The 24,919-nt window shown below is 41.6% G+C and overlaps 1 protein-coding gene across 1 annotated transcript; it reads right to left on the bottom strand.

Annotated features, from left to right (window-relative positions):
• Positions 1–3,826: 3,826 nt before the first annotated feature.
• On the bottom strand, positions 3,827–24,744 carry kdm4aa (lysine (K)-specific demethylase 4A, genome duplicate a). Its single transcript, XM_029121591.2, has 22 exons — positions 24,638–24,744; positions 23,306–23,472; positions 20,174–20,349; positions 19,815–19,929; positions 19,422–19,615; positions 18,721–18,770; positions 18,497–18,600; positions 18,169–18,306; positions 17,816–18,066; positions 17,149–17,324; positions 16,036–17,054; positions 15,799–15,895; positions 15,352–15,533; positions 13,277–13,502; positions 12,186–12,262; positions 11,303–11,358; positions 10,127–10,235; positions 8,710–8,898; positions 8,249–8,419; positions 6,665–6,784; positions 6,380–6,472; positions 3,827–5,931 (listed from the first exon to the last, which is right to left on the bottom strand). Exons 2-22 carry the CDS (start codon positions 23,444–23,446, stop codon positions 5,791–5,793), a joined length of 3,825 nt encoding a protein of 1,274 aa, XP_028977424.2. The 5' UTR covers positions 23,447–23,472; positions 24,638–24,744; the 3' UTR covers positions 3,827–5,790.
• Positions 24,745–24,919: the final 175 nt, after the last annotated feature.

Below are 24,919 nucleotides of genomic sequence, written 5' to 3'. Positions count from 1 at the left end.
ACCCTCATTGCTGAAAACTTTGTGCTGTACACGAGATGCCAGGGGCGTCCAAGGGCCAATAACAAAGCGATGACTTTCTCTCATTGACGTAAAAATATGTTTGAAGTAATTGCATACATTTAATGAATTGGACTTAAATGTAAAACTTAGCTTAGCGCAACGTATTACATACCTCCAGCGTTTTCACCCATATGTTGCCAGGGTAAATTTGCTGCTGGTGGTGTAAAGCTTAGTACTTTACAAGCTGGGGGAACAAACATAACAGCTTTAATTTCACTGCAGAGATTGCATATTCAGTAATGAAACAATAATTGAACTGTGCAAAGCCAGAGCCGTTGAAAAAGAGAGTTGCGACACTATGATCTCGCCGCCACGTGGTTTATGTAGCTCTCAATAGTTCCAAACAGAGCTGCGCTGTCAACCAGTTTGAATGAGTTTAAGCGGGACACACAGCAGCAGCTATATTTGCAGCAATTATAGGTAAATATTGACGCATAATGTACATTGATTATTATGTTTACGCTAACATTAAATGTATACAATATACTTTTCTGGGGGGGAGGGGGGTGGGGACGGAAACAGCATTAATACGTTTTTGTGTTTAATTTTGGAGGGAAATGGACTTGCTGTATTTGCAGCAATGTTCGATAAATATTAACTTCATGAAATGAAACCGGAGATATAATTACTGAGTGAATTAACTATGTTCCTAAATACGACCCATAACTGTTAATGGGATTGATTTCAGTATGGCCAATTATGCGTCATATTTAGGAACATAGTTAATTCACTCAGTAATTATATCTCCGGTTTCATTTCATGAAGTTAATATTTATCGAACATTGCTGCAAATACAGTCATATTTGTTACACAAAAAGGAAACATGTACTTACTTAAACGATGGTAGTCGATGACTTTGCTAGCTAGCAGGCTGCAACCGCCAGAGAAAATGAAGCAGTCAGACCGCCGGCTCATTGCCCGCGGCATCTCGCAAGAAATGGGAGTGACGTATTCGGCAGGACGCACGTATAGCCGACAGCTTAGGGCCGGCGGCAAAAAGAAGCTGTGCGGATATTTTTTGCTATCTGGGTACCGGCTAATAAAAGCGTCATAGATACAGTTCATAGATACTATTTGTGGTTGAAGTAAACTTAATAGGAAACTTTAGTCAGTTCAACACAATGATTAATAGTGTCTATCTAAATATTCAAACTTGGCGTGATGTTAACGCGTAACGAAATGGTTTAATGTCGAGATGCAATTTTGAATGGTCTATTGAGAGGTAGTATGTCCCAGTCGGTTTCAATACTGGCATTTTAGCTTAATATATACAAAACAGTACGTAGTTCACTATCACTATCACTATCGATTTCCTCGTAATTCACATAGCGTAGTTGTTAGCTATTCAATCGTTATTGTATGGACGACCATACAGTAATCATTGTACAAAAACACACTTTAGTTCTGTTAGTAAAAGTTCTGTTTCCCACATTATTTAAACAAAAAAATATAATGGCTGAGATAAAAGTGGCATTTGAATACCATACGCACTTGAATGCTTTGACCCCGGTTCGATTCTTCTCTCAGAAGTTGCAATTTTTGTCTCAGAAATATTTATCCACTCTGTATTTTTCAGGATAAATATTTCTGAGACAAAAATCTCATTTTTTAAAGAGAAATTGTATTACGTGACCCTTTTATATTGTTGTTTTCTAACAAAATGAACCAGCCATGGAGTGGAGTCATTGTTTTCATTATAAGTACTATATAGCTATTATCTTTCCATCTACAGTGATCTTTGTACAAGAATGCACTTTAATTCCGTTAATAAACATTCTATTGTCCATGTTATTTCAGCAAAAATGTTATGGCTGAGGTAAAAGTTGCATTCTTGCTGTTTAAATATGGTTAAAGACAGTTTGCCACATAGGAAACCGTAGATCGAAACCAGTCAGAGACAACAACAAATACATCCATTCTCATCTCGGGCCAGCTAAACTAGGCTTGCCTGGTTCCTTTTCTCGTTATACCTTGCTTTTGCCTTTGGAATCTAAGTTTGGTGTCAGTAGGCACAATCCAACATGAGACTAAGGAGCTGTCCATGAAAGAAAAGAAAGCATATAAGATGAACAGAGGAACTCAATGACAACCAGAGCACAAAAGTTAGAACAGTGCCAAATTAATGCCTTGCAAAAGAAACCACTGATGTCTTCAGCAATCAGCAACGACCAGGTCGGCCAAGGAAGACAGCAGCATTTGATGACAGAAAACAGACCAGCGCTGTGAAAAACAACCCTGAACTGTCTGTAAAATCACCAATACCCTCCAGAATGCTTGTGGTGAAAGTGTCACAATCTAATGTTTGCATAAGGCTTTGGAAAACAGCATTACAAAGGCTACACTGTAAGATGCAAACCTCTGATCAGCATCCAAAACAGGAAGAGCACAATTTGCTCAAAAGTAATAGACAGAGACGATAGTGAACCATCACCAAAGTGATAGGAAGGCAGAAGTGAGGATGATACAAAGCACACCACTTCAGCTGTGAAGGTAGTGTCATGGCGTGGCCGTGTTCCTCTGGAACAGGCAAACTCATCTTTACTGATGATGTAATGAATGATGGCAGCAGCAGAAAAGTGTACAGAAGCATATCGGCTACTGATGTACAAGAAATTGCCATTAGGACATGCTTCACAATGCATCAGGACAATGACCCAAAACACACTGCCAAAGGAAACATTTCCTGATTTAAATCTAATTGAACATGCATTTTCCTTACACAAGGGACTGAAGTCACAAACTCCCCAAAATACACAATAGATTAAAATGTTTGCCGTAAAGGCTTGGCAAGGCATCTGAAAAGATGATACCTTGAGTTTGGTGAAGGTAATTGGTTATTGCATGCAAGGTATTTGTGATTTAATACTAGCTTTTATACTGCTTAAATTTGCTTTAAGTTGAATTTTCCCAATACTTAAACTCTAATGAAAGTGCTGTTTTGTTGGTGAAACATTGAAACAGCCAGAAATGAAATGACAGTCTGTAATTTGGTCTCATATTCATCTTTACATTTTATTTTCAAATGCCTTGATTGTGCAGCAAAAATAACTATTTTGACTTGACCGTCCTAATATTTATGGAGGGCACTCTAATTGTAGTAAGTTATCAATGCACTACAATAAAAACCCAGCTCATACTATCCTGACAAAGGGTTTTATGTATTGCTGACCAACCTTATTACCCTGTCACTTAAACTGAATGGCTGAAGGCACTTGAAAAAGGCTAGGAAAGAGTAAAATACACCCATGTTACAGTTTCCTATATTAATGCTTTTGTTTTTTGAAACTGTATAACATTCAAACTCTGGGGCACTATTGATTCTTACTAAGAACAGGGTATGATGAGGAGGTACTCTGCTCCGGTGAATGGTTCCTGCAGGACCTGGGACTATAGTTAAGGTATGCAATGGAGGGAAGGGGGTGTGTGTTGGAGATGAAATTCAGGACATGATGTGAATACATGGTTGGTGGGTGTGGAAGGTTAGTGCTAAGAGAAAAAGGTGCTTGGGTGGGAAAAACTGCTTTTAGGAGTAATTTGGGAACAATAAAGGCTGTGATCCAATACCATTTATCCAGAAGCGTTCACATGGTCACCAGGCCTAATGAATTAACTACTGTTTGTTGATCCCAGGCCACGTGTTTGCTTTTCTAGCTATTATCTGAATATTTGAGATAAAGAAAAACAGTTTCTCACTGAAAACACTGTGGATGAAGCAGAGCCAGGCAACAGTGTTGGCTTCATTAACATTGAAAGATCTAACAAAACATGACAAGCCAAAAAAGATTTACTGAAACAAACAAAATGATCTTTACAAAAGGTATGAATGAATCTGGAAGAAGCCCAGCGTTCATTTATCAGAAATACAGAAAAACTAAGTCAAAAGGTCACATATGAACAGACCTGGGATCAGTCTGAAAATGGCAACCTATTTCTTGTATAGTGCACTTATTTTGCCTCTGGTTAAAAGTACAATAGATCCAGTAGGGAATAGGGTGCCATTTCAGACAGAAATCCAAGTTTACATATTTAAATACACAACTTAGTATAATAATTACATCTCACAGTATTTTCCTGACTGTGAACATAGAACATGTATCATTCTAAAACAAAGCAATAAAACAGGCTTTTATTTATAGAAAACTTTTCACAAGTCTTTTCCATACTGTTGAATGAAGATGATATAATCTTTGCACATGTTACTGCTGTGAGTGAATATAACTGACTGAAAACCACACAGGAGGTCTATCAGTTCTGTAACTCTCAAACTCATGTCGGTTGGTCAATTTCAGTAATTTTCCCAACATTTTGAGAAATCAGTTGAAGGATTCCCAGATTTTAGGTGTACTTCTTTCTGATTTTAAGAATATTCCCACCAGGATTTCTTAAAATTCAGTGAAAGCTACCAGACATTACAACCTTACACTCAAGACAACAGCAGAATACAGGCAAACAATGGAGACAATCTGAAGGCCACCTTATCCTAAATGAATAAGCGCATCATGGTTGATGATCTTGGCTGAGTGGAGATGGGTGTTGTGACAATCAATCAGTTCTTATAAATGTACAATACATTTTCAAACGTTTTTTTTTTGTGTGACAAAAATAGCAAACGTCAGCACACAACTATTAAAATGTCCTCTCAAACTGGACTTAAATAAAAGTGCAGCGCTCAACTTTCATTAAAAGAGTAAAGAACAAACTTGGATATAAAGGGAGCACCTGTAGTAATCCTGAACAGGCCATTTTCAATTTCTCTCTATAGCAAAAATAGAACATACATAATCCTCGGTCCAGAACCTCTGACGCATTGCAAATGACAAACTGTCTGTATTACAGAGGTTGCTTTCTCAAAGCACCATATAATAAATACACTGGTAAAAAAAAAAATCTAAAAATGGAAAATGCTATATTCAATGCGTTCCTACAAAATACAATGTTTAGGAATGCAGTCAACAGTGTGAATCTGCTTAGAGAAGGAGGCTTCATGAGGATAATGGCATTGCACCTCCTTGAAAGTAAAACACAGGTGCGTAAGTAGCACCCTGAAAATGACATAGGAAAATAAATACATATGAAAAATAAACAACTGACAACATTCAGTGATTTTTAGAAAACACAAATGTGTGTTTATAAGGAGTAATGGCAGTGACTTCTGTGTCTGCTTCACTCAATTTAGGAATTCATTCCTGCCACTGAATTATGTTGAGTGGATATTATTTAAAAAGCTACATTTTGTTTAGGAGCAAAATTCATGGTCCGACACGCTTATATTAAAGAGATAGTTACAGCTACTGGGCACTAGACGAGCGGCATAAAAGCTGACATGGATGGCAGTTCTCTTCCCAGCTTCTATAACCTACGCAAAATGGAGAAAAGGTGGCCCTGCTCTCAAGTTCTTGATCACAGTCACAACTTAAAAGGTGTCTGATTTTACAGAAACAAAGTTCCTGGAATTAAAAACCATCTCAACAGAAAGTTCTTCATAGTTCAGAACAAATTTTGTATGTATCTGGGAAACTGTAGCATAAGTATGAATGATTAAGAGACAACAGTAAGGGGAGCAAAACAGTCTAAAGAAGGGACTGGAAGGTTATCATCAGGGGAAGTACTTCAGGCAGAGGCCCTCGCTCACTCAATACATTTAGATGAACTGAGCAGATGGGATAAGAACTATCAGTGCTGGTGAATTGTTGAAAGAGGACGCATCTTCATCATGCTGTAGTTGTGAGACTACTCCATGATGGCTCTGTAGATCACAGGTTCAATGTAGTCACCTCTGTACCGTGAGTTTATCACTCTTTGTCTCTTTGACTGCTGAATGGCCTCCTTGTCCTCAAAGATCCCATCAAAACGCATGTCTGATGCCTTGGACTGGGGAGAGGGGGATTTTATTTAAAATCTGTGAGAAACATGACTGTACAGACAAACTATTCACAAAAGGTTAGCAGATTCGGCACATTGAATAGCGGCCGGTAGCTAATGCCAGGCACACATTACTCGATTTGGGCTGACATAGATGCCATATAAAGGTTTTTAAGATTGACAAAATCCCAAAGTGTTGGCCTACATGGGAAATGCCTCTGTTACTGATGCTCATTTAATGTGAGCGGCTCAGAGATGCAACCTTCAAATGAGCTTTGACTTCATTTCAGCGCTGACGTTCACAAGCAATGCTAAATTAAAAATGCATCAGCAAGATATTTCAACTTAGTACGGTAAACATGAATGACTTGTAATGTAGGACCCCTTGTATGTGACATTATGTAATGTGTCTGCATTCTGAAAGTGTACTGTACAGTTAGTTTGACAGTAAACTCACCAGTCTTGACTTGACTCTCTTGGGCAATTCCTCATCCAGCGTATAGACATCATCTCTCTTAGCGGTTAGTTGTGAACCATCTTCAAACTCCACCTGCATGAAACAAAACCAGCGATACCATTCAGTATGAAAGCACAAAAGGTGTCTTCCCTCATATAAAAGAAAACAGATTCACTAGACTTTACTGAACTGGCTTTACAGTACACTTCATTTCAGACAGAAAAGCATGTGTAGAAAACAGTCTGATGTTGCATATGACAGTAAATGTGACTGGTGTCGCAGTACCTGGTACATCTGGATGTCGTGTGCAGCCACAAACTTTGCCCCGTAGACTAGTCCATCCGTCCACCTGACCTGGACCACGTCACCATGCGGTGGAGGGCCTAACTGGACACAGTCCCGGCCCTGACGACAACACAAAACAACCATCATATACAGTTGAAGTCGAAAGTCATTAAAAAAAATTATATTCCACTCCACAGATTTCAGGTTTACAAACTATAGTGTTGCCAAATTGGTTAGGACATCTACTTTGTGCATGAGCAGTAATTTTTCCAACAATTGTTCAGACAGATTTTTTCACTTATAATTCATCATAATTCCAGTGGGTCAGAGGTTTACATAATGTTAACTATGCTTAAAAAGTATACCATAAAAAAAAACTGTAGACCTCCACAAGTCTGGTTCATCCTTGGGAGCAATTTCCAAACGTCTTAAGGTACCACGTTCATCTGTACAATCAATGGTACGCAAGTATAAACACCATGGGAGCACGCAGCAATCATACCGCTCAGGAAGACGATGCGTTCTGTCTCCTAGGTATCAACATACTTTGGGTGCAAAAAGTGCAAATCAATCCCAGAACAACTATATCTACAGTAAATCGAGTCCTATATCAACAAACTGAAAGGCCGCTTAGCAAGGAAGAAGCCACTGCTCCAAAACCTCCATAAAAAAAGCCAGACTATGGTTTGCATCTGCACATGGGGACAAAGATCATACCCTTTGGAGAAATATCCTCTAGTCTGATGAAACCAACATTAAACTGTTTGGCCATAATGACCATTGTTATGTTTGGAGGAAAAAGTGGGAGGTTTGCAGGCCAAATAACCCCATCCAAACCCTGAAGCATGGGGGTAGCAGCATCATGTTGTCGGGATGCTTTGCTGTAGGAGAGACTGGTGTAGTTCACAAAGTAGATGGCATCATGAGGGAAACATACGTGGATATATTGAAGTGAAGCAACATCAAGACATCAGTAAGGATGTTAAAGCTTGGTCACAAATGGGTCTTCCAAATGGATTATGACCCCAAGCATACTCCAAGTTACACCAGTTATGTCAGGATAAATGGGCCAAAATTCACCCAACTAATTGTGGGAAGCTTGTGTAAAGCTACCCAAAATGTTTTACCCAAGTTAAACAATTTAAAGACAAAGCTACCAAACACTAATTGAGTGTATGTAAACTTTTGCCCCACTGGGAATGCCATGAAAGAAATAAAAATTGAAATCAATCACTACTATTATTCGGGCATTTCACATTCTTAGAATAAAGTGGTCATCCTAACTGACCTAAGACAAGGAATTTTTAGTAGGATTAAAATGTCAGAAATTGTGAACAACTGAGTTTAATTGCATTTGGCTAAGGTGTATGTAAACTTCTGACTTAAACTGTAAATCCTAGAAACTCACCATTTAGCAACCACTAACGCAAAACGCAAGCAACAAATGTGTGGTACAGATGTACTGTATAAACACACAAAGTATTATTTAAATGCTTATAAACCACTAAGAACCCTGACCTCAACTTGGTACTATCCACCCAAGCACAAATGTGTCCACGAACAAGCACACGTTAGTCTTCTCACCACAATGTCTTGGGGAAAGAGGTTATCGCTGAAGGAACCGTCGTCAAAGTTGACCTCGTAGAATGTTTCCTTAGAGAGCTGCACCACGTCACACTGGTAGTAGCGGCCATTTTTGTGCTTACAGATCACCCTCTGTCCCACGATGAGTTCATGCATGGCAGCCTTGTTACGCTGGGAGAGAAGGTAGATGTCAATCAGGATACTCTGTCAACATCTTTGGGCTGCAGGGAGGTATGGTCATGTGGGGGTTGACTATTATTTGGGAAACCTATTCAAGTTTACAAAGAACATGTTTATGAGCATAGTACTGAATATACAGAACGGTTAACTAAAAGGCCAACTTTTATCAGCAGCATGTTGTAAATAAGTCCCACAACTGATGTCTTCAGAGTTCCGCTGGTACAGCTTCTCATTTCTGAAACATCTTCCTGAACAAGAAGTGCAGTTTAACGGAGATATACCTCTGTCTGGATGGGTCCTTTGTGCCGGCAGCAGGTAACGTAGACCACAAAAGGCCATTCGTCTGGCTGCATGAGAACCCCAGCAGCCTGGGCACATGTCGGGTGGTAGGCCGTGGGACAGCGGCCATGGGAACACTGAACACAACACCCGGATGTCTTCTTCATTCGCTTCTTACAATAGTAACATTTCTGCACAGCACAGACAAAATATTACTAGACAGAGGAAAGGGAAGTCCCACAGGGAAAACAAGGCCTATACATGCGGTCAAACTTTACAGTAGCAGGCAGCATCCTAAAGATGACCTAATGTCCAATGTTGCAGCGGCAAGCAGAACTTCTATGCATTGAGGTGGAGGTTCAAACCCTGTTTATGTCTCATAAATGTTCACAGGAGAATATTCAGCTAGAGGCTTAACGATATGGAATTTTTGGAAGGCAGCCGTAACCAATAAAGATTGATCGGCCTATTTAACTTGTTTTTAATTGATGGTTGGAAAAACTGGCTACCTTGTGCTCCAAATGATTTACAGACAAAGCAAAATTTGGATTTCGGAACGAAATATTTAAATGGACTTGTGGTTTACATGATAACAACCAAAAAGCAACTTTATACGGACAAAAGAACAACAGTTGTTTGTTTCTGACCATTTTGAGCCTATAATTAAACTGTCAATTGCTGATGCTCCAGATACTCAACAAGCCTAAAGGCCATTTTTATTGCTTCTTCAATCAGCACAAAAGTTTTCAGCTGTGCTAACAATGGCAACATCGTTTTCTACTCATCAGCTAGCCTTTAAAAATGATTAACTTGGATTAGAAAACGCAATTTGCCATTGGAACACAGGACTGATGATTGCTTATAAAGGGGCCTCTGTATGCCTTTGTAGATATTCCATTCAAATGTTTAGCCACTTCCAGCTACAACATTAGTGTGTATGTCGACACTGCAGTAGTGTGTATGTCGACACTGCAGTAGTGTGTATGTCGACACTGCAGTAGTGTGTTTGTCGACACTGCAGTAATGTGTATGTCGACACTGCAGTAATGTGTATGTCGACACTGCAGTAATGTGTATGTCGACACTGCAGTAATGTGTATGTCGACACTGCAGTAATGTGTATGTCGACACTGCATTTCTGATCAACTTGGTGTTATTTTAATGGACACAAAATTTGCTTGTCTTTCAAAAACAAGGACATTTTTAAATGACCCCAAACTTTTGAATGGTAGTGTATATTTGTTTCTCACAGGCATACATCTTATCCACTTGGCATTGAAAAGGTTATATACATCCTAGAAGTCAAACATTTGAAAACCACTCCCCTCTATAGTTTGCCGTTTATGCACCTTGGTTGTAGAGTAGGGTACGACAGAGGTCCTGTTCCTTGTATGTTATTATGTGCGGTTTTTAACTCACCAGTTTAAATCTCTGTAGTGGAATCCCACTCAGATCCACTGGGCTTCTCTCATTGATGTTCACAAAGCGAGCCTCTAATACCGCAACTGCACACAGCACATGGACCCACCTACAACACATCAATACACACACAAATAGGACAGTGTCACTTGTCACACGTCACATTCCGAGGGAACGTGGGCCACTTTTCGGACAGTACTTTCAGAGCCATCAGGGATGCTTCTCTGTGCCAGGACCTAGAAAGCTTGTGAAGTTAGGTGGCAAAACAAAAAAAGCACAGAGAAATACAGGAAAACATACGAAAGTCGGCAAAAGACCTGGGATTTAGGGGGAGGGGACAAACGATCCTCATACAACAGAAGCCAACGGTGTTAAGACCTATCCAAAGAGACAGCAATTACTAGTTGTACCTCTGCCAAAGATTATTTTCAGTTTTTTATTTGTAATTAATTTAGAGAAATTTGTAGATTTAATCTTTGGCTTGGACAATACAGACTGTGTTGATCAGTGGCAAAAACACAAAATGAAATCAATTTTGATTGCATGTTGCTACACAACATTTGGAAAGGTTGTGTAGGGGTGAATAACATCAGATGGTGTCTGGATCGTCACTGGAACTTCTATTAAGTGACCTAGGGCAGAGGGCACAACACCCCACTGCTTGGACCTGTACTCCACCCAACACAGCTAGCTATCAGGAATCTTTTGGGTCCTTTCAGACATTCTTGAAGCTACAATTTACCCAAAACCCATGTTTTTGCAGACTCTAAACTGAAAAATATGCATCTTGATTTATTTAAAAAATTGTTGTAACATAACATTAAAAGAGCCCTGTGCCATTATTGATACCGGTGACAGAATAATTTTTCATCTGGTTAAGAGTTGATCTATTTGGTTCCCCAAATATCTCCTTGGGCCTCAAAGACATTTTACTTTTGTTGTTTTAACCCAAAACAAACAACTGATTAAATTTGTCAGCTAATAACTAGATTAATTGAATCAGGAGCGCCATTTTGGACAAAGAAAAAACACATGAAAAATCAGAGAAGCCAGGGGAGAGGTTTGGGAATCCCTCCGATACCATCCAAAAAGTAAATGAGTTCTGTGTATATAATCTGTAATATATACAATCTGTGTTTTTTTTAATACGTGACAGACTTTAAATGCTGGACTTACTTGTTGTTGTTGGCTTTCTGCAGGGCTCCACCTCTTAGAGAACACAAGCAGCAACTCTGGAAAAAAGGGCTGACTGTCAACCATGTCATCCTAGTCACGTGAATACATTTGTCAAACGGTGGTACATTAATGCAATACTAACAAAGTGTTCAAATGTATTTCATACACTAACAATTCTCAGATACTTTGTCATCATTATTATTATTTTATTCAATAGTTCAAAACAGTCCAAATAAATGTCTGGTAACAGAGTTACAAGGTTACAAATGTATTAATGTGACAGGTAAGACATGATAGAAAGGAGCAGGATGAATGGAGCAAAATATAGAAATGTCCATGAAGAAAACCTGAACCAGATGGTACAGGACCTCAGACTAGGGCAAAGATTTGTATTTAATCTGCAGCACACAGCCTATGTTGGATTGGTTTGCAGACAAGTCAGAACACACCCGAAGCCAACAGCTCTGACAAGCCACAACAGCTCTCAGAAGTCCTGAAGATTAGTTTGCATATCCCTCACCCAGATAAGTTAGGGAATGTGAGGTTTGGTTGTATTAAAAACAATGCAAGATAACAGAGTTACTCCTTCTTTGCCAGGCTTGTTATGACGTAATACATTTTGTTATAAGGTTAAGCATATGTTTTTTTATAGGACCCAATTACAAATCAGAAGTACTCCAGAAATCCCCTGAAAAACATTTAGACATGGATACTAACCATGCTTTGAATTTGTCCTACAGCAAGATCTAACAAGAAGTTAGTTTACTACAATGTTGGCAAACACAATTGTCAGTTGTTGCAACAGAGTTCTGGGGGAGGGGGAGTGGCACTCCCAGTAAATGGCTGGTATGACCTAATGCAAAGTTGTCGTGTAGAAACCAACCTCATTCATGGCGTTAGCTTTACAGCGAGCACATGTCCAATCCTTAGTCACGCTCTCTGGATCCACTCCATAACAACCTGGGGACACACAAACAAAAACAAGTTCAGAGGCCGGTTGCACCAGTTGGTCATAGCTCAAAGTCCGATGGGAGATAGTCTAAAAGCATCTATATAAAAATGGGACAATGGCAGCAGCTTGGCCCTGTGGTGTGACTTTGACAGTAAATGTTAGAAAGTAACAAAGAAAATGTTGTCATTTTGTGGTTGACATTCCATCTTGCAATTATTTGTGAATCAATCTAGCTGTGGTTAAAAAAAAAAAACATGTTTACAGAGTGGGGCAAAATGAAACTCAAAGTTTAGAATCTCCACAAGCATGCTGACAACCTGGAACCAGGTTCTGCCTAGGAACCAGAAATATTATTCAGAAAAAATAAAAAATAACTAGAAAATCGGGTGTAGCTACCAAGTATTTCTTTACACACTCAGGTGTAATTAGCCACGATGGCTACTTTATATCTCACATAAGCAAAGAAAGACTCCTTTATTCTGATGTTTTGCATTTTTGATCAGCATAATTGGTCCATTTTGCATAGTTACTTCTTTCAGTCATAAACTAGTCATGAGAATAATTCATGCAGAGAGTACTGACTTGAGGGTACTCAGTAAAAAAGGTAGTTATTTAGGCAATTCTTTTGTTCATATTACTTACTCGTATGTAGTTAGTTCCCGGGTATTACTGACTGGTGAATAGTTAGTTCCCGGGTATTACTGACTGGTGAATAGTTAGTTCCCGGGTATTACTGACTGGTGAATAGTTAGTTCCCGAGTATTACTGACTGGTGAATAGTTAGTTCCCGGGTATTACTGACTGGTGAATAGTTAGTTCCCGGGTATTACTGACTGGTGAATAGTTAGTTCCCGGGTATTACTGACTGGTGAATAGTTAGTTCCCGGGTATTACTGACTGGAGAATAGTTAGTTCCCGAGTATTACTGACTGGAGAATAGTTAGTTCCCGGGTATTACTGACTGGAGAATAGTTAGTTCCCGGGTATTACTGACTGGTGTGTAGTTAATGAATATTACTGACTGGTGTGTACACGGACGCTGCAGTTGGAGCAGCTGATGAGTAGACTGGTGCCATCTGGCTCCAGGTGAGGGGTGGTGGGGGCCTGGGCTCCGGCCTGCTGCTTGTCAGCGCCCTCCTCTGGCTCTGAGGTGGTGGTGAAACACATCTCGGGTATGAGAGGCTTCGTCCTCAGCCTGCCTCCAGGCAAGACTACTGGAGGGTTCACACTGTCATCAGCACACTCGGTCTGAAGATCAAAATAAATCAGATTTATCATGTTTGGAGAGGACAAAAAATAACATATCCACATTGCCATTCGGTCTAGTCACATGTAGAAAAATGTACCAAGTAATAAAGCTAGCCTGTGTGTGTTTCTGTATGTACAGAATATTTTGCTGAAGTCCACCTGATAAAACTGTTTATTTTGTTAAATTCCGTGTTTGTCTGGAATCTGTGATTATGTCCACAATCTCCATGAAGCGGAAATTTGAGGGCCATAGAGACAGAAGGAAATTCAATGAAGAGCTTACTTCTTGCATCTGTGGAGGTCAACAAGAAACAAAGTACTCACTTCCACCGTGAAAAGTGAAGTCTCATAAGAAACGGTCTTGTAATGCATGTTGCTACGGAAACATTCTCGCGGAAAGGCAAAAAAACTGAATGTTTAGCAGTATGCAGAAGACCATAAAGCATGGACTGATAACCTGTGGCAGAATGTTATGGAGAGGTTAATGCCAATTTGACACATTTAGCTCACATGAGAATAGTTGGTGAGAAATACACTGATGCCGGGTTGCAGCCTTCTCATAAGCACGTGGGGGCTGCCCAGGGCTAGGGGTTCATTTCAGCCAATGGTGGAAAACACTGTGTGTGCTGACAAAAGGCTTTAGGTTTCATTTTGTAACAGAAGGCTTCTACATGTCAATAAATGCCTGACAGAACAGTGTTAAGTTCTGAAGTGTGGATGACTGTCTAATTTGCAAGTCCTTTTTATCCAGGAGTCTATGAATGAAAAGTAAGCAGGTTTACTATACAATTTATGTTCATAAAATGCAAGCAGGAAAGAAGTTTTAAACAGGTCGCCTTCGATTTGACATTTTCTTTAAACATTTCATTTTGGGCCAGGATTCAAACCAACAACATTCCCACCACACATCCATAATATAAGCTCCACTTCTAGTAATGGGTCATTTGCAAACAAACGGCCCTTTTTACAGCTCCTTTTAGTGAACACTGGAAACTGAATTGCATTAGTGAAAGTAGAAATTAATTTGGCAGCTTAATTTGTGTATTTTATTTACTCGAACAATGATTATTTGCAGAGAAGGTGAAAGCATATTCACTATAGGCAGTATATCCACACTGCAGAATGGCTATATAGTGGGGAGGACACCTCTCTGGCATGCGTGCCTTTTTCCAGTAGAGTAAAAAAATATATATAATAAAGCTGGCAATCTAGTAATTAGGATTTTACTCTAACATAATTCTAGCCAACTACTTAACCTTTATTTTTAAATGAACAGCTGTTCAGGAGCCAAATGAGTACTGTTTCAGGTGAACAGAGCCAAAAGGCTCACCAAAAAACCCGGAATGGAGCTGTAGTGAGACACCATCCCAACCACTAAAAGTGCAACTGATGTTTGTATTCAGAATATAACATAACTGATTAATCCACATAATTTGCCTATTTTCTTATCAATACACCATCATGTAACTTTAAAAGCACAAGCTTAAAAAGTAAGATGGACACCCGTGGAAACCTTTTTGGAACATTCAGGAAACTCCAATTACAAAATTTATATTGCTATTATAATAATAATCTTAATGTTTGGACTGAATATCACTTTTCTAGACACCCAGAAGCCTTGTGTTTCTGTGAAAATGTCTCCTTACCCTCTGGGACCCCAGGCACACCCACCCACACCGACCCACACAGCCACCCACCCATCCACAACCTCCTTCTCACCCACAACCTCCTCCTTACCCACACACACACACACACACACCCACCCTCCCGCCCACAACCTCCAACTCACCCACCCACACCAGCCTGACCTCCCTCCCTCCCACCCACCCACCCACAACCACCTCCTCACCCGTTGGTACGTCTGGAACAGCAAGCACACTGAGCAGTAGGGGGCCTGGAGGCCCATGCGGAGGTTGTGCTCCTTCTCTCTCTTCAGGTTAGGGGGTCTGTTCTGCCACAGCTGGGTCAGAGGCTTGGCCCACGACTCGCCCTCTAAGCCGTCCTCCTCCACCGGGGACTGCTCCGGCAGCTCTACCATCAATACAGAGACCACTGGACGTTAGCACCGACGGTCCATACAAATCCACCAGCCTACATGCTCTAATCCTAACAGGGCTTTTTGAACCTCACAGACAAACAAATATCATCCAATTAACAATACACACACTGATAAGTGCATAATGCAATGGCAAACCTGACATTGCTTTCTTAAAAGTGGCAAACGTTCTCTCCCTTGGGAACATAGAATTTAACTGGGGTTTAATAATGTTAATGAGGAGGTTCTATTAAAACTCACCCTCATCACTCAGGCTGTCCTTCAGCAGAGGGTGGTGGTGAGGCAGCTTCCCCAGTTTGCTGGGCACGCCATCATCCTCTCCACCCTCTTCTGCCCCCTGGTGGCATAAAGAGGTAACAACAGAATAATTGCAGCAGACTCTTGAACATGAGATCTTACAACAGAAATCTCTAATTAAATCCATAAAAGGGCCATTCCATCAGATGTGACTTCTAGACACTGCTATACCCCACTGACCTTGCTGCTGTCGTCCTGTTCCTCTCCTTCACTGTCACTACTCTCGCTCCTCCTCTCCTCCTGGCTCTCCTTTGTTTCTCCCTCGCTGTAGTCACCCTTGGCATAGCTGTGAACGTGCAGGACATCCGCCGGGCTCAGGGTCCTCTGGAAGAGCCGTTGGGCTGGGCTGGTGCTACGGGCCGGCGTGTGGGGCTTCACTTCCTCACTGGGGCCGGCTGTCTTTGAGCTAGAGGTGGCATCCACCGCCAGGGGGGAGGTGGCATCCACCGCCAGGGGGGAGGTGGCTTCCACCGCCAGGGGGGAGGTGGCTTCCACCGCCAGGGGGGAGGGGGCTTCCACCGGCAGGGGGGAGGGGGCTTCCACCGCCAGGGGGGAGGGGGCTTCCACCGCCAGGGGGGAGGGGGCTTCCACCGCCAGGGGGGAGGGGGCTTCCACCGCCAGGGGGGAGGGGGCTTCCACCGCCAGGGGGGAGGAGGCTTCCACCGCCAGGGGGGAGGAGGCTTCCACCGCCAGGGGGGAGGAGGCTTCCACCGCCAGGGGGGAGGAGGCTTCCACCGCCAGGGGGGAGGGGGCTTCCACCGCCAGGGGGGAGGGGGCTTCCACCGCCAGGGGGGAGGGGGTTTCCACCGCCAGGGGGGAGGAGGTTTCCACCGCCAGGGGGGAGGGGGCTTCCACCGCCAGGGGGGAGGGGGCTTCCACCGCCAGGGGGGAGGGGGCTTCCACCGCCAGGGGGGAGGGGGTTTCCACCGCCAGGGGGGAGGAGGTTTCCACCGCCAGGGGGGAGGAGGTTTCCACCGCCAGGGGGCAGGGGGCTTCCACCGCCAGGGGGCAGGGGGCTTCCACCGCTGGCTGGGTTGACGGTTTGTCAGTCTGTGGCCGAGACTTGACCGGATTACATTTAAGAGAGTTATTGGCTTTCATCTGAAGCGCTAGCTTTCGGCTGGCATTTGTGTTTCGGTTGGTCTTTGCGTTAAGTAGTGGGTCTGTTTGCTCATTTTTTATGTTCTTTGGCTTTGGCTCTGAAATAAAAATAAAATCAAACATGAAAAGCTGGAGGCACATGGCGATGTCTAAATGACCTCTGTACCAAAGTACAAACAGTGACTGAGGTACCTTTGTGTGCCAGGGTGTGTGCCGCACTCCCCTCGTCCTCCTTGCTCAGCTTGGGTTTCTTCTGCTCCACCACCGCCTCCTCCTCCTCCTCCTCAGCCCGTTCAGTGTCTCTATCCTCCGCTACCTCCAGAACACCTCCTCGCTGGCGCTTTTTGCAGAGTTTCGGCTTCGGACTGCTGTGGCAAAGGACAGAGAGAGGAACTGCTTCATATACTGTAGATACAAATATATTGCCTTTTTGATTACCGTCACGGAAACTCAAAACAAATCAACTATTTAATCCATAGGAAAACAACAAGCTTTCCATTCACCTATTTCTGGCAGTAACGTATGGGGCTGGAGGACGTATAGTTTAAATCAGATGGTAGCCAACTTTTGAGTTATTTAGCCAAATCAACAGAAATTGTTTTTTTGTTAGGTTCTTCTCCCATTTAATGTTTGAGGCTAAGGCTATACCTTCAAAATACTACATTGGCACGGGACAACAGCAGAACTAAGCTCCCCCTGCAAGTCAATATTTATTTATACAGGATCTCGCAATGATGCAGTTACCTACAAATCAGGGACTACTGCATCTCAGCCAGCAATTTGAACTCATATTCAATAATGAGTAAACATATATTTGTATGTAGCGATCACAGACAGTGAAACAGAATATGGTACAGACCTATTCTCCTCCTGTAGGGAGGTGTCTGTGGTAAAGACCTCCTGGTCAGGGACTTCGCTGGGGCTCGGATCCTCCTTCCCAGGCTCCCTCGTCTCATCACCCTTGAGGAACTCACTTGCCTCGGGCGTGGGCTTGGAGTGGTCAATAGGAGAGTTGTCCTTCCCTGCCTTCCATGCTTTGTAGCGATCTGGTTGGAACTTCCTCACAAACACATCCATAGAGATCTTCACCATGTCTTTACGGCACGAGCACTGGGGTCGGGAGGTCAAGGATCGCCCATTAGAATATAATGATTTTATACCAAACCAACAGATTACACACAACCTGAAATCACACAATGAAACCGCACATACCAGTGTAGCTACTTTGCCATAATCGATCCATCGTTGTGTGGCAAAATTAGTTGACTCGGCACAGTTGAAGCCGTGGTTGAAACCAGCATGGTAACCAAACGGGAAAGTCACTACAAACTCACCAGCCTCCTGTGTGATCTAAACACATAACACACAGTAAATATGAATCCTCTGATCCAAAGAGATGGCCACATTACTACCATGAAAAAAACACCTACCATACCGAGTACTTTCTAAAAACACTTACATCATACCATTGTAAAAACATACACCCTAAAGGTTTAGCGGAGTACTACGATTTAATTCTTTACACTGAAAGTGGGGTCACCTTCTCAAACGGTATGCCATATTTCTTCAGAATAGAGGGTGAGATTAGAGTCATCTTGTGGCGAAGGAAAGCTTCACAGCTCTGAGCACTCCCAGGGAAAAACCCTGAAAGGGAAAGATTAAACAGCATCAGGAATTAAGCTGGCTACTCTACTACTAAGTTGACAGATAACAATGAAAAACAATAAGGTTTGAGGAAAGATTATGAAGGCCCTTTCTACACACCTTTAGCGAGGCGCTCCAACCTTTTCCCATGCTCCGGGGGTACAACATACCTGCAGAAAGATGGAAAAACACCACATCAAAAGTTGCCCAGATGATTTATGTGAGATGCTATGCACACAGACAGTCTGATGACACACTTGGGCTGCAACTAACAAATATTCCAATAATCGATTAATCTGCTAATACAACAAACAGAGAGTATGAATAGCCCCCCTGCTAAAAGTTAGGTCAAATAAAATGCTGAGACCAAAGGACTATTTTGCAGAAGAGCCCTGTGTCAACTCATGCAGTACACAGTAGAAAGTAATAAGGAAATGTAAGTGCTGAGAGTCTTATAATAAGCTGATTATAAAATGGTTAAAATACAGCCTGAAGTACATCCCTATAATTCAATACAACCGCCACATTAATGCACAACTGAACAATTCATTTCAGATGACTTTTGACTTCAACTTGTACCTTACAGCATAATGTCAAACGGAGCTCTAAGAACAGCACACACTCCTTTCAGACTAGGTTACGGAGCTGAGTGCCGCTGTAACTTATTTTTGCTTTGTCGCACGCAGACAACTGATCAATAATGACATTGGTTTATCAATTCTTATCGATTAGTGGTTGCAGCCCTATGAAACACAACACATTCTACTGAACCGAACCGATTATTTTTCTTTTTTAAACTGTGTTAAAACAATGAAATTTACCAGGACTTGGGCTCTCCAAAGTGAAGATAGTTGATGCTGTAGAGATCCATGTCTTCAGTGTGCCAGGCAAAGGTGCTCTTCCACATGCCAAAATACAGGTATGGAGTGTTCACCCCTTTGATCTTGATCCCACTCTCCTTCTCCACTGTGTCCAGGATAGTGTTCAGGCAACCAATGTTCCACTCAGTCACGTCCTAGAAGAGACAGAAGTGGGAGGAGGCTGTCAAGGGGAAGGACATTTGACAGTTCTACATAAGGCTATTAAAATCCAAAGTAGAATCAAACGAGGGCTGACGTTTGGTGAGTCCATTGTTAGAAGTGAGTGGCGATGTTATGACAGTGAATGGGCCAATGAAAGACAACCTTGGAATGGAATGACACAGAAAAACTCACTGGATCATAAAGTGTCCCATTGACATCAGCTCCATATAGAGGGGGGTTAAAAGTCAGGTTTTTCCAAAACTTTCTCTCCAGTTCCTCAAAATCCACATATCGGGGGTTACAGAACCTACAAAAGACAAGGGTAGAAAATATGAAGACAATGAACAAGCTAAATACTCATTAAAAGGTATGTCCTAATACCAGCAAATGAAGTTCTTTGTTTCACTTACACTCAAATACATGGCCCTCTTAGTAGATGGTAAGAGGTTGACAGAAACATAAGTGTTTCAAGAAACAAAACCATTAGTGCAATTATTTTTAGTTCATGAATATGTTCCAACCATGTGTAGAACTAGGGTGGGAAGGCTTACTTGTCTGTGTTGGCCGTCTTCCTGAACTCTTGGACGGTCATGGGTTTCTTTTGGATGTTATACTGGGTGAAAAGACCCGACTGGCCAGTCACCACCTGTTGTATGGGAGCAGGAATCACAAGATCATCGATGTCATCGTAGGTACGTCTGGGTTTCCAGTCTTTGGGCGGAATCACCTGCAAAAACACAACGTAGCACGCAGAGTTACGCAGTGTAGTTAGCAGAGAACGGCATATACAGCGCCTTCAGAAGGTATTGAAAGCCTTCACTCTCTCTATGTGTTCTTGTGTTATGGACTGACTTTATGATAGATTCCATGTAATTTTTGTCATTAATCTACACACAATAAACCGTAATGAAAAACAAATATTGCTTTAGAATTTTTTTTGAGAAAAAAGTATTATATTTACTGTACATAAGTATTCGGACCCTTTACTCAGTAATTTTTAATAGCACCTTTGACAGCAATCCAGATGTGCATTGATTCCTTCGGTGTGCTTCTACCAGCTATGCATACCTAGATTTGACGGTTTCTCCAATTCTTCCTCACAGATCCTGTCAACCTCTTTCAGATTGGATAGGGAATAAGAGTGAACTACGATTTCTAGGTCTCCCAACAGATGTTTAATAGGCTCTGGCCAGGCCACTCAAGGACATTCCCAGACTTATCCAAGAGCCACTCCAGCATTGCCTTGGCTATGTACTTTGGATTGTTGTTTTGCTGAAAGATGAATCTTCACACCAGTATTAAGCCTTGTGGATGAGGTCTTCTTCAAGGACCCTTTAGTTATGTTGTTTGCACCGGCGCTTGATATTCATGCCTAATATTTTGGTCTCATCAGACCAGAAAATCTATTTCTCATGCTCCGAGTCCTTAAGATGGCATGTCACATGCTTTGGTCCAGCCACTCTACCATAAAGGTTTGATTAATGAAGTGCTGCAGAGAGTTGTCCTGCTGGCAAGTTCTCTCATCTGCAGAAAAACTCTGACGCTTAGAGTTGCCATTGGGTTCTTAAACATCTCCCTGACCAAAGAGAGCCCAATGACTCTGATATGCACCATAATGTAAGGGAACATACAGTGGGGAGAACAAGTATTTGATAACCTGCCGATTTTGCAGGTTTTCCCACTTACAAAGCATGTAGAAGTCTGTAATTTTTATCATAGGCACTCTTCAACTGTGAGTGACGGAATCAAAAACAAAAATCCAGAAAATCACATTGTAAGATTTCGAAGTAATTAATTTACATTTTATTGCATGACATAAATATTTGATAGATCAGAAAAACAGAACTTAATACTTGGTACAGAAACCTTTGTTTGCAATTACAGAGATCATATGTTTCCTGTAGTTCTTGACAAGGTTTGCACAAACTGCAGCAAGGATTTTGGCCCACTCCTCCATACAGACCTTCTCCAGATCCTTCAGGTTTCGGGGCTGTCGCTGGGCAATACAGACTTTCAGCTCCCTCAAATGATTTTCTTTTGGGTTCAGGTCTGGAGACTGGCTAGGCCACTCCAGGACCTTGAGATGCTTCTTACGGAGCCACTCCTTAGTTGCCCTGGCTGTGTGTTTCGGGTCGTTGTCATGCTGGAAGACCCAGCCACGACCCATCTTTAATGCTCTTACTGAGGTAAGGAGGTTGTTGGCCAAGATCTCACAATACATGGCCTCACCCATCCTCCCCACAATACAGTGCAGTCATCCTGTCCCCTTTGCAGAAAAGCATCCCCAAAGAATGACGTTTCCACCTCCATGCTTCACGGTTGGGATGGTGTTCTTGGGGTTGTACTCATCCTTCTTCTTCCTCCAAAAACAGAGAGTGGAGTTTAGACCAAAAAGCTCTATTTTTGTCTCATCAGACCACATGACCTTCTCCCATCTCCCATTCCTCCTCTGGATCTTCCAGATGGTCATTGGTAAACTTCAGATGGGCCTGGACTTGAGCAGGGGGACCTTAATCCATGACAGAGTAGTTTGTTACTAATGGTTTTCTTTGAGACTGTGGTCCCAGCTCTCTTCAGGTCATTGACCAGGTCCTGCCGTGTAGTTCTGGGCTGATCCCTCACCTTCCTCATGATCATTAAATCCCACGAGGTGAGATCTTGCATGGAGCCCCAGACCGAGGGAGATTGACCGTCATCTTGAACGTCTTCCATTTCTTATAATTGCACCAACAGTTGTTGCCTTCTCACCAAGCTGCTATTGTCCTGTAGCCCATCCCAGCCTTGTGCAGGTCTACAATTTTACCCCTGATTTTCTTACACAGCTCTCTGGTCTTGGCCATTGTGGAGAGGTTGGAGTCTGTTTGATTGAGTGTGTGGACAGGTGTCTTTTATACAGGTAACGAGGTCAAACAGGTGCAGTTAATACAGGTAATGAGTGGAGAACACGAGGGCTTCTTAAAGAAAATTCTTACTGGTTGGTAAGGTGATCAAATACTTGTCATGCAATAAAATGCAAATAAATTATTTAAAAATCATACAATGTGATTTTCTGGATTTTTTTTTACCTATGATTAAAATTACAGAACTCTACATGCTTTGTAAGTAGAAGAAACTGCAGAATTGGCAGTGTATCAATTACTAGTTCTCCCCACTGTATATAGACACGTGTGTGCCTTTCTAATTCATGTCCAATCAATAGAATTTGCCAGGTGGATTCAAATAAAGACATCTCAAGAATGATGAAAGGACACAGGATGCTTTAGAGCTCAATTTGAAGTGTCATGGCAAAGTGTCTGAATATTTATGTTGTACACAATATTTATTTTCCCCCAATAAAATTAGCAGACATTTATAAAATATTGTTTTCACTTCACGTTTATAGGAATGGTGTGTAGACTGATGGCAAACATAAATATAATCAATTATAAATTAAGTCCATAGCTCTGTAGATAAACATTTAAAGCACATAATGATTAATTCATCTTTACCATGAAAGTATGCTAAGAACTATTTGGTATTTACAGCAACCAGACAGAAACAATTAGGGGTAACTGTTTTGCTCAAGGAAAGAACACTTATTTTGCCTACCTGGCTCTGGGATTAGAACCAAGGACTTTTCATTTACTGGCCAATGCTGTTGACCCGTAGGCTACCACATCAGCCCTCAAATGCAACACACCCACCTTTGCCATTCCACCTTTGTGAGCTCCCTGTGACTCCATGTACGCAATGTAACGGCTGAAGTCCTTAAACTCATCCCTGGTAGGGTGAAAGGTCATGATCCTGGAGTCAGTAAGCTGTTGGGTCACAGTATCTGACGCCATCCTGGTGTCACGCTGTTCTGCAGACACTGGAGAAAGATCATCTTTTGATGTTAACCGAGTCACACCTTACCACATGATACTGATAATGTGATGAGAGTCTGACATTTTCAAGAGCTGCACCCACTGCTTCAGAAACATATAGCCTGTGCTTGTGGCCATATGCAGACCAGCCCCAAAGACTTAGGATTGGATATGCAGTGCATAGTTTTTGGTGTCCACCCAACTCTAGCAAAGAACCCTAGGCTTAAGTACCCAGTTTTGAGTGAAAGTCAGACTAGCTTGCAAGTCTAGTTTTGACTTTTTTCTGGGTAAATAACATCAGATGTAGATAATGCTTCACCTTTGAGGTATAATGTTGTGTGAAGTTTCTCACATAAGCCAACTTGACAGGAACAATTGCAATCATTGAAACAGTGCATATTTGACAACATATAATGTACAGTCCTGATCACCTGTCGCCCCCTACTGATTTTGCACAAAGTTCATTTACAATGGACACTAACTAGCAAAGTTTAATATTGCTTATTATATAGCTTGTTACTATAATATCAATAACAAATATGAAATACAACTACGGTTACAGTAGCTAGCTACGGTAGTAGCCAAGAAGCACTCCAGTCTATTACTAAACAGTATGTAGAAAAAGCTACTCAGTTAGCTAAGCTAGGTAACGAACGGCATGTGTTGTTGACGAACTTTTTCTTAGTTACAATATAAGGAAAGTTAACTAGCTAGTAGTATGCTCATATTAATTGAATCATCTAGTTAGCTTAATAAGAAGTTCCTGCCCACCTGTCGAGAACGATTGGACGAAATCCTGAATAAATGAATTCCTAAATATGTGATTGGTTGAATGCCAAGTTGGGCCCAGTGTCAGCTAACTCTGAAAACAGCTAGCGCGTTAACGTTAGCAAAATGTATGTTTTACATAAAGATGCATGTAACTAAAGCAAATACAACATACTACCAGAGTTTCATCATACATTACGTCATATAACTGACAAACGTAATACGGATAATGTATCACATCTTAAACAACTTGGAAACAAGTAGGCTAGCTACCGTTATTTGCTATACGTCAGTGTAGCATAGCTAGCTTCGGCTGCAATGTTAATATTAATTTTCAGGAACATAATTTCTAACTAGTTGCTAAATATCAAACACGTGTTCAACTTTGAAATGTTAACTTACGCCAGCCGACAAAGTAATTACTGATAGATCTGTCAAAATCTTCAAAAGCAGAAGATTATTTGTTAAGAATTCACCATAGACAGGAAAGATAGTCCTCCATTACTCCAGTGTCATACACGCATGCTCAATGAGTGTTTGTTTACAAGGCTGAATGAGGGCGTGTCTCACGCTCAGCCTTGACTAACCATAAAGCAGCATTTTATGTTGACTCCGCCTACTGAGGCACATTTAATTAGATTTCTATAATTGTAGGATAACGCCATATAAAACTATCAAATACGT

Source organism: Esox lucius, chromosome 8 (genome assembly GCF_011004845.1).
Source record: "Esox lucius isolate fEsoLuc1 chromosome 8, fEsoLuc1.pri, whole genome shotgun sequence".
Taxonomy (NCBI): Eukaryota; Metazoa; Chordata; class Actinopteri; order Esociformes; family Esocidae; genus Esox; species Esox lucius.
The sequence above is the reverse complement of the archived record's forward strand: the minus strand, read 5'-3'. Positions and strand labels throughout refer to the sequence as shown.

What these genes read in the sequence shown, in the direction of transcription:
- kdm4aa (XM_029121591.2), bottom strand. Translation starts at nt 23,446, where the DNA reads ATGGCGTCAGATACTGTGACCCAACAGCTTACTGACTCCAGGATCATG. An exon ending in TCTTTCCCCAAGACATTGTG is followed by an intron (nt 6,785 to 8,248) that starts GTGAGAAGACTA and finishes TGTTGTCGTCAG; the next exon opens with GGCCGGGACTGTGTCCAGTT. An exon ending in AGAGAGTCAAGTCAAGACTG is followed by an intron (nt 5,932 to 6,379) that starts GTGAGTTTACTG and finishes CCCTCTCCCCAG; the next exon opens with TCCAAGGCATCAGACATGCG.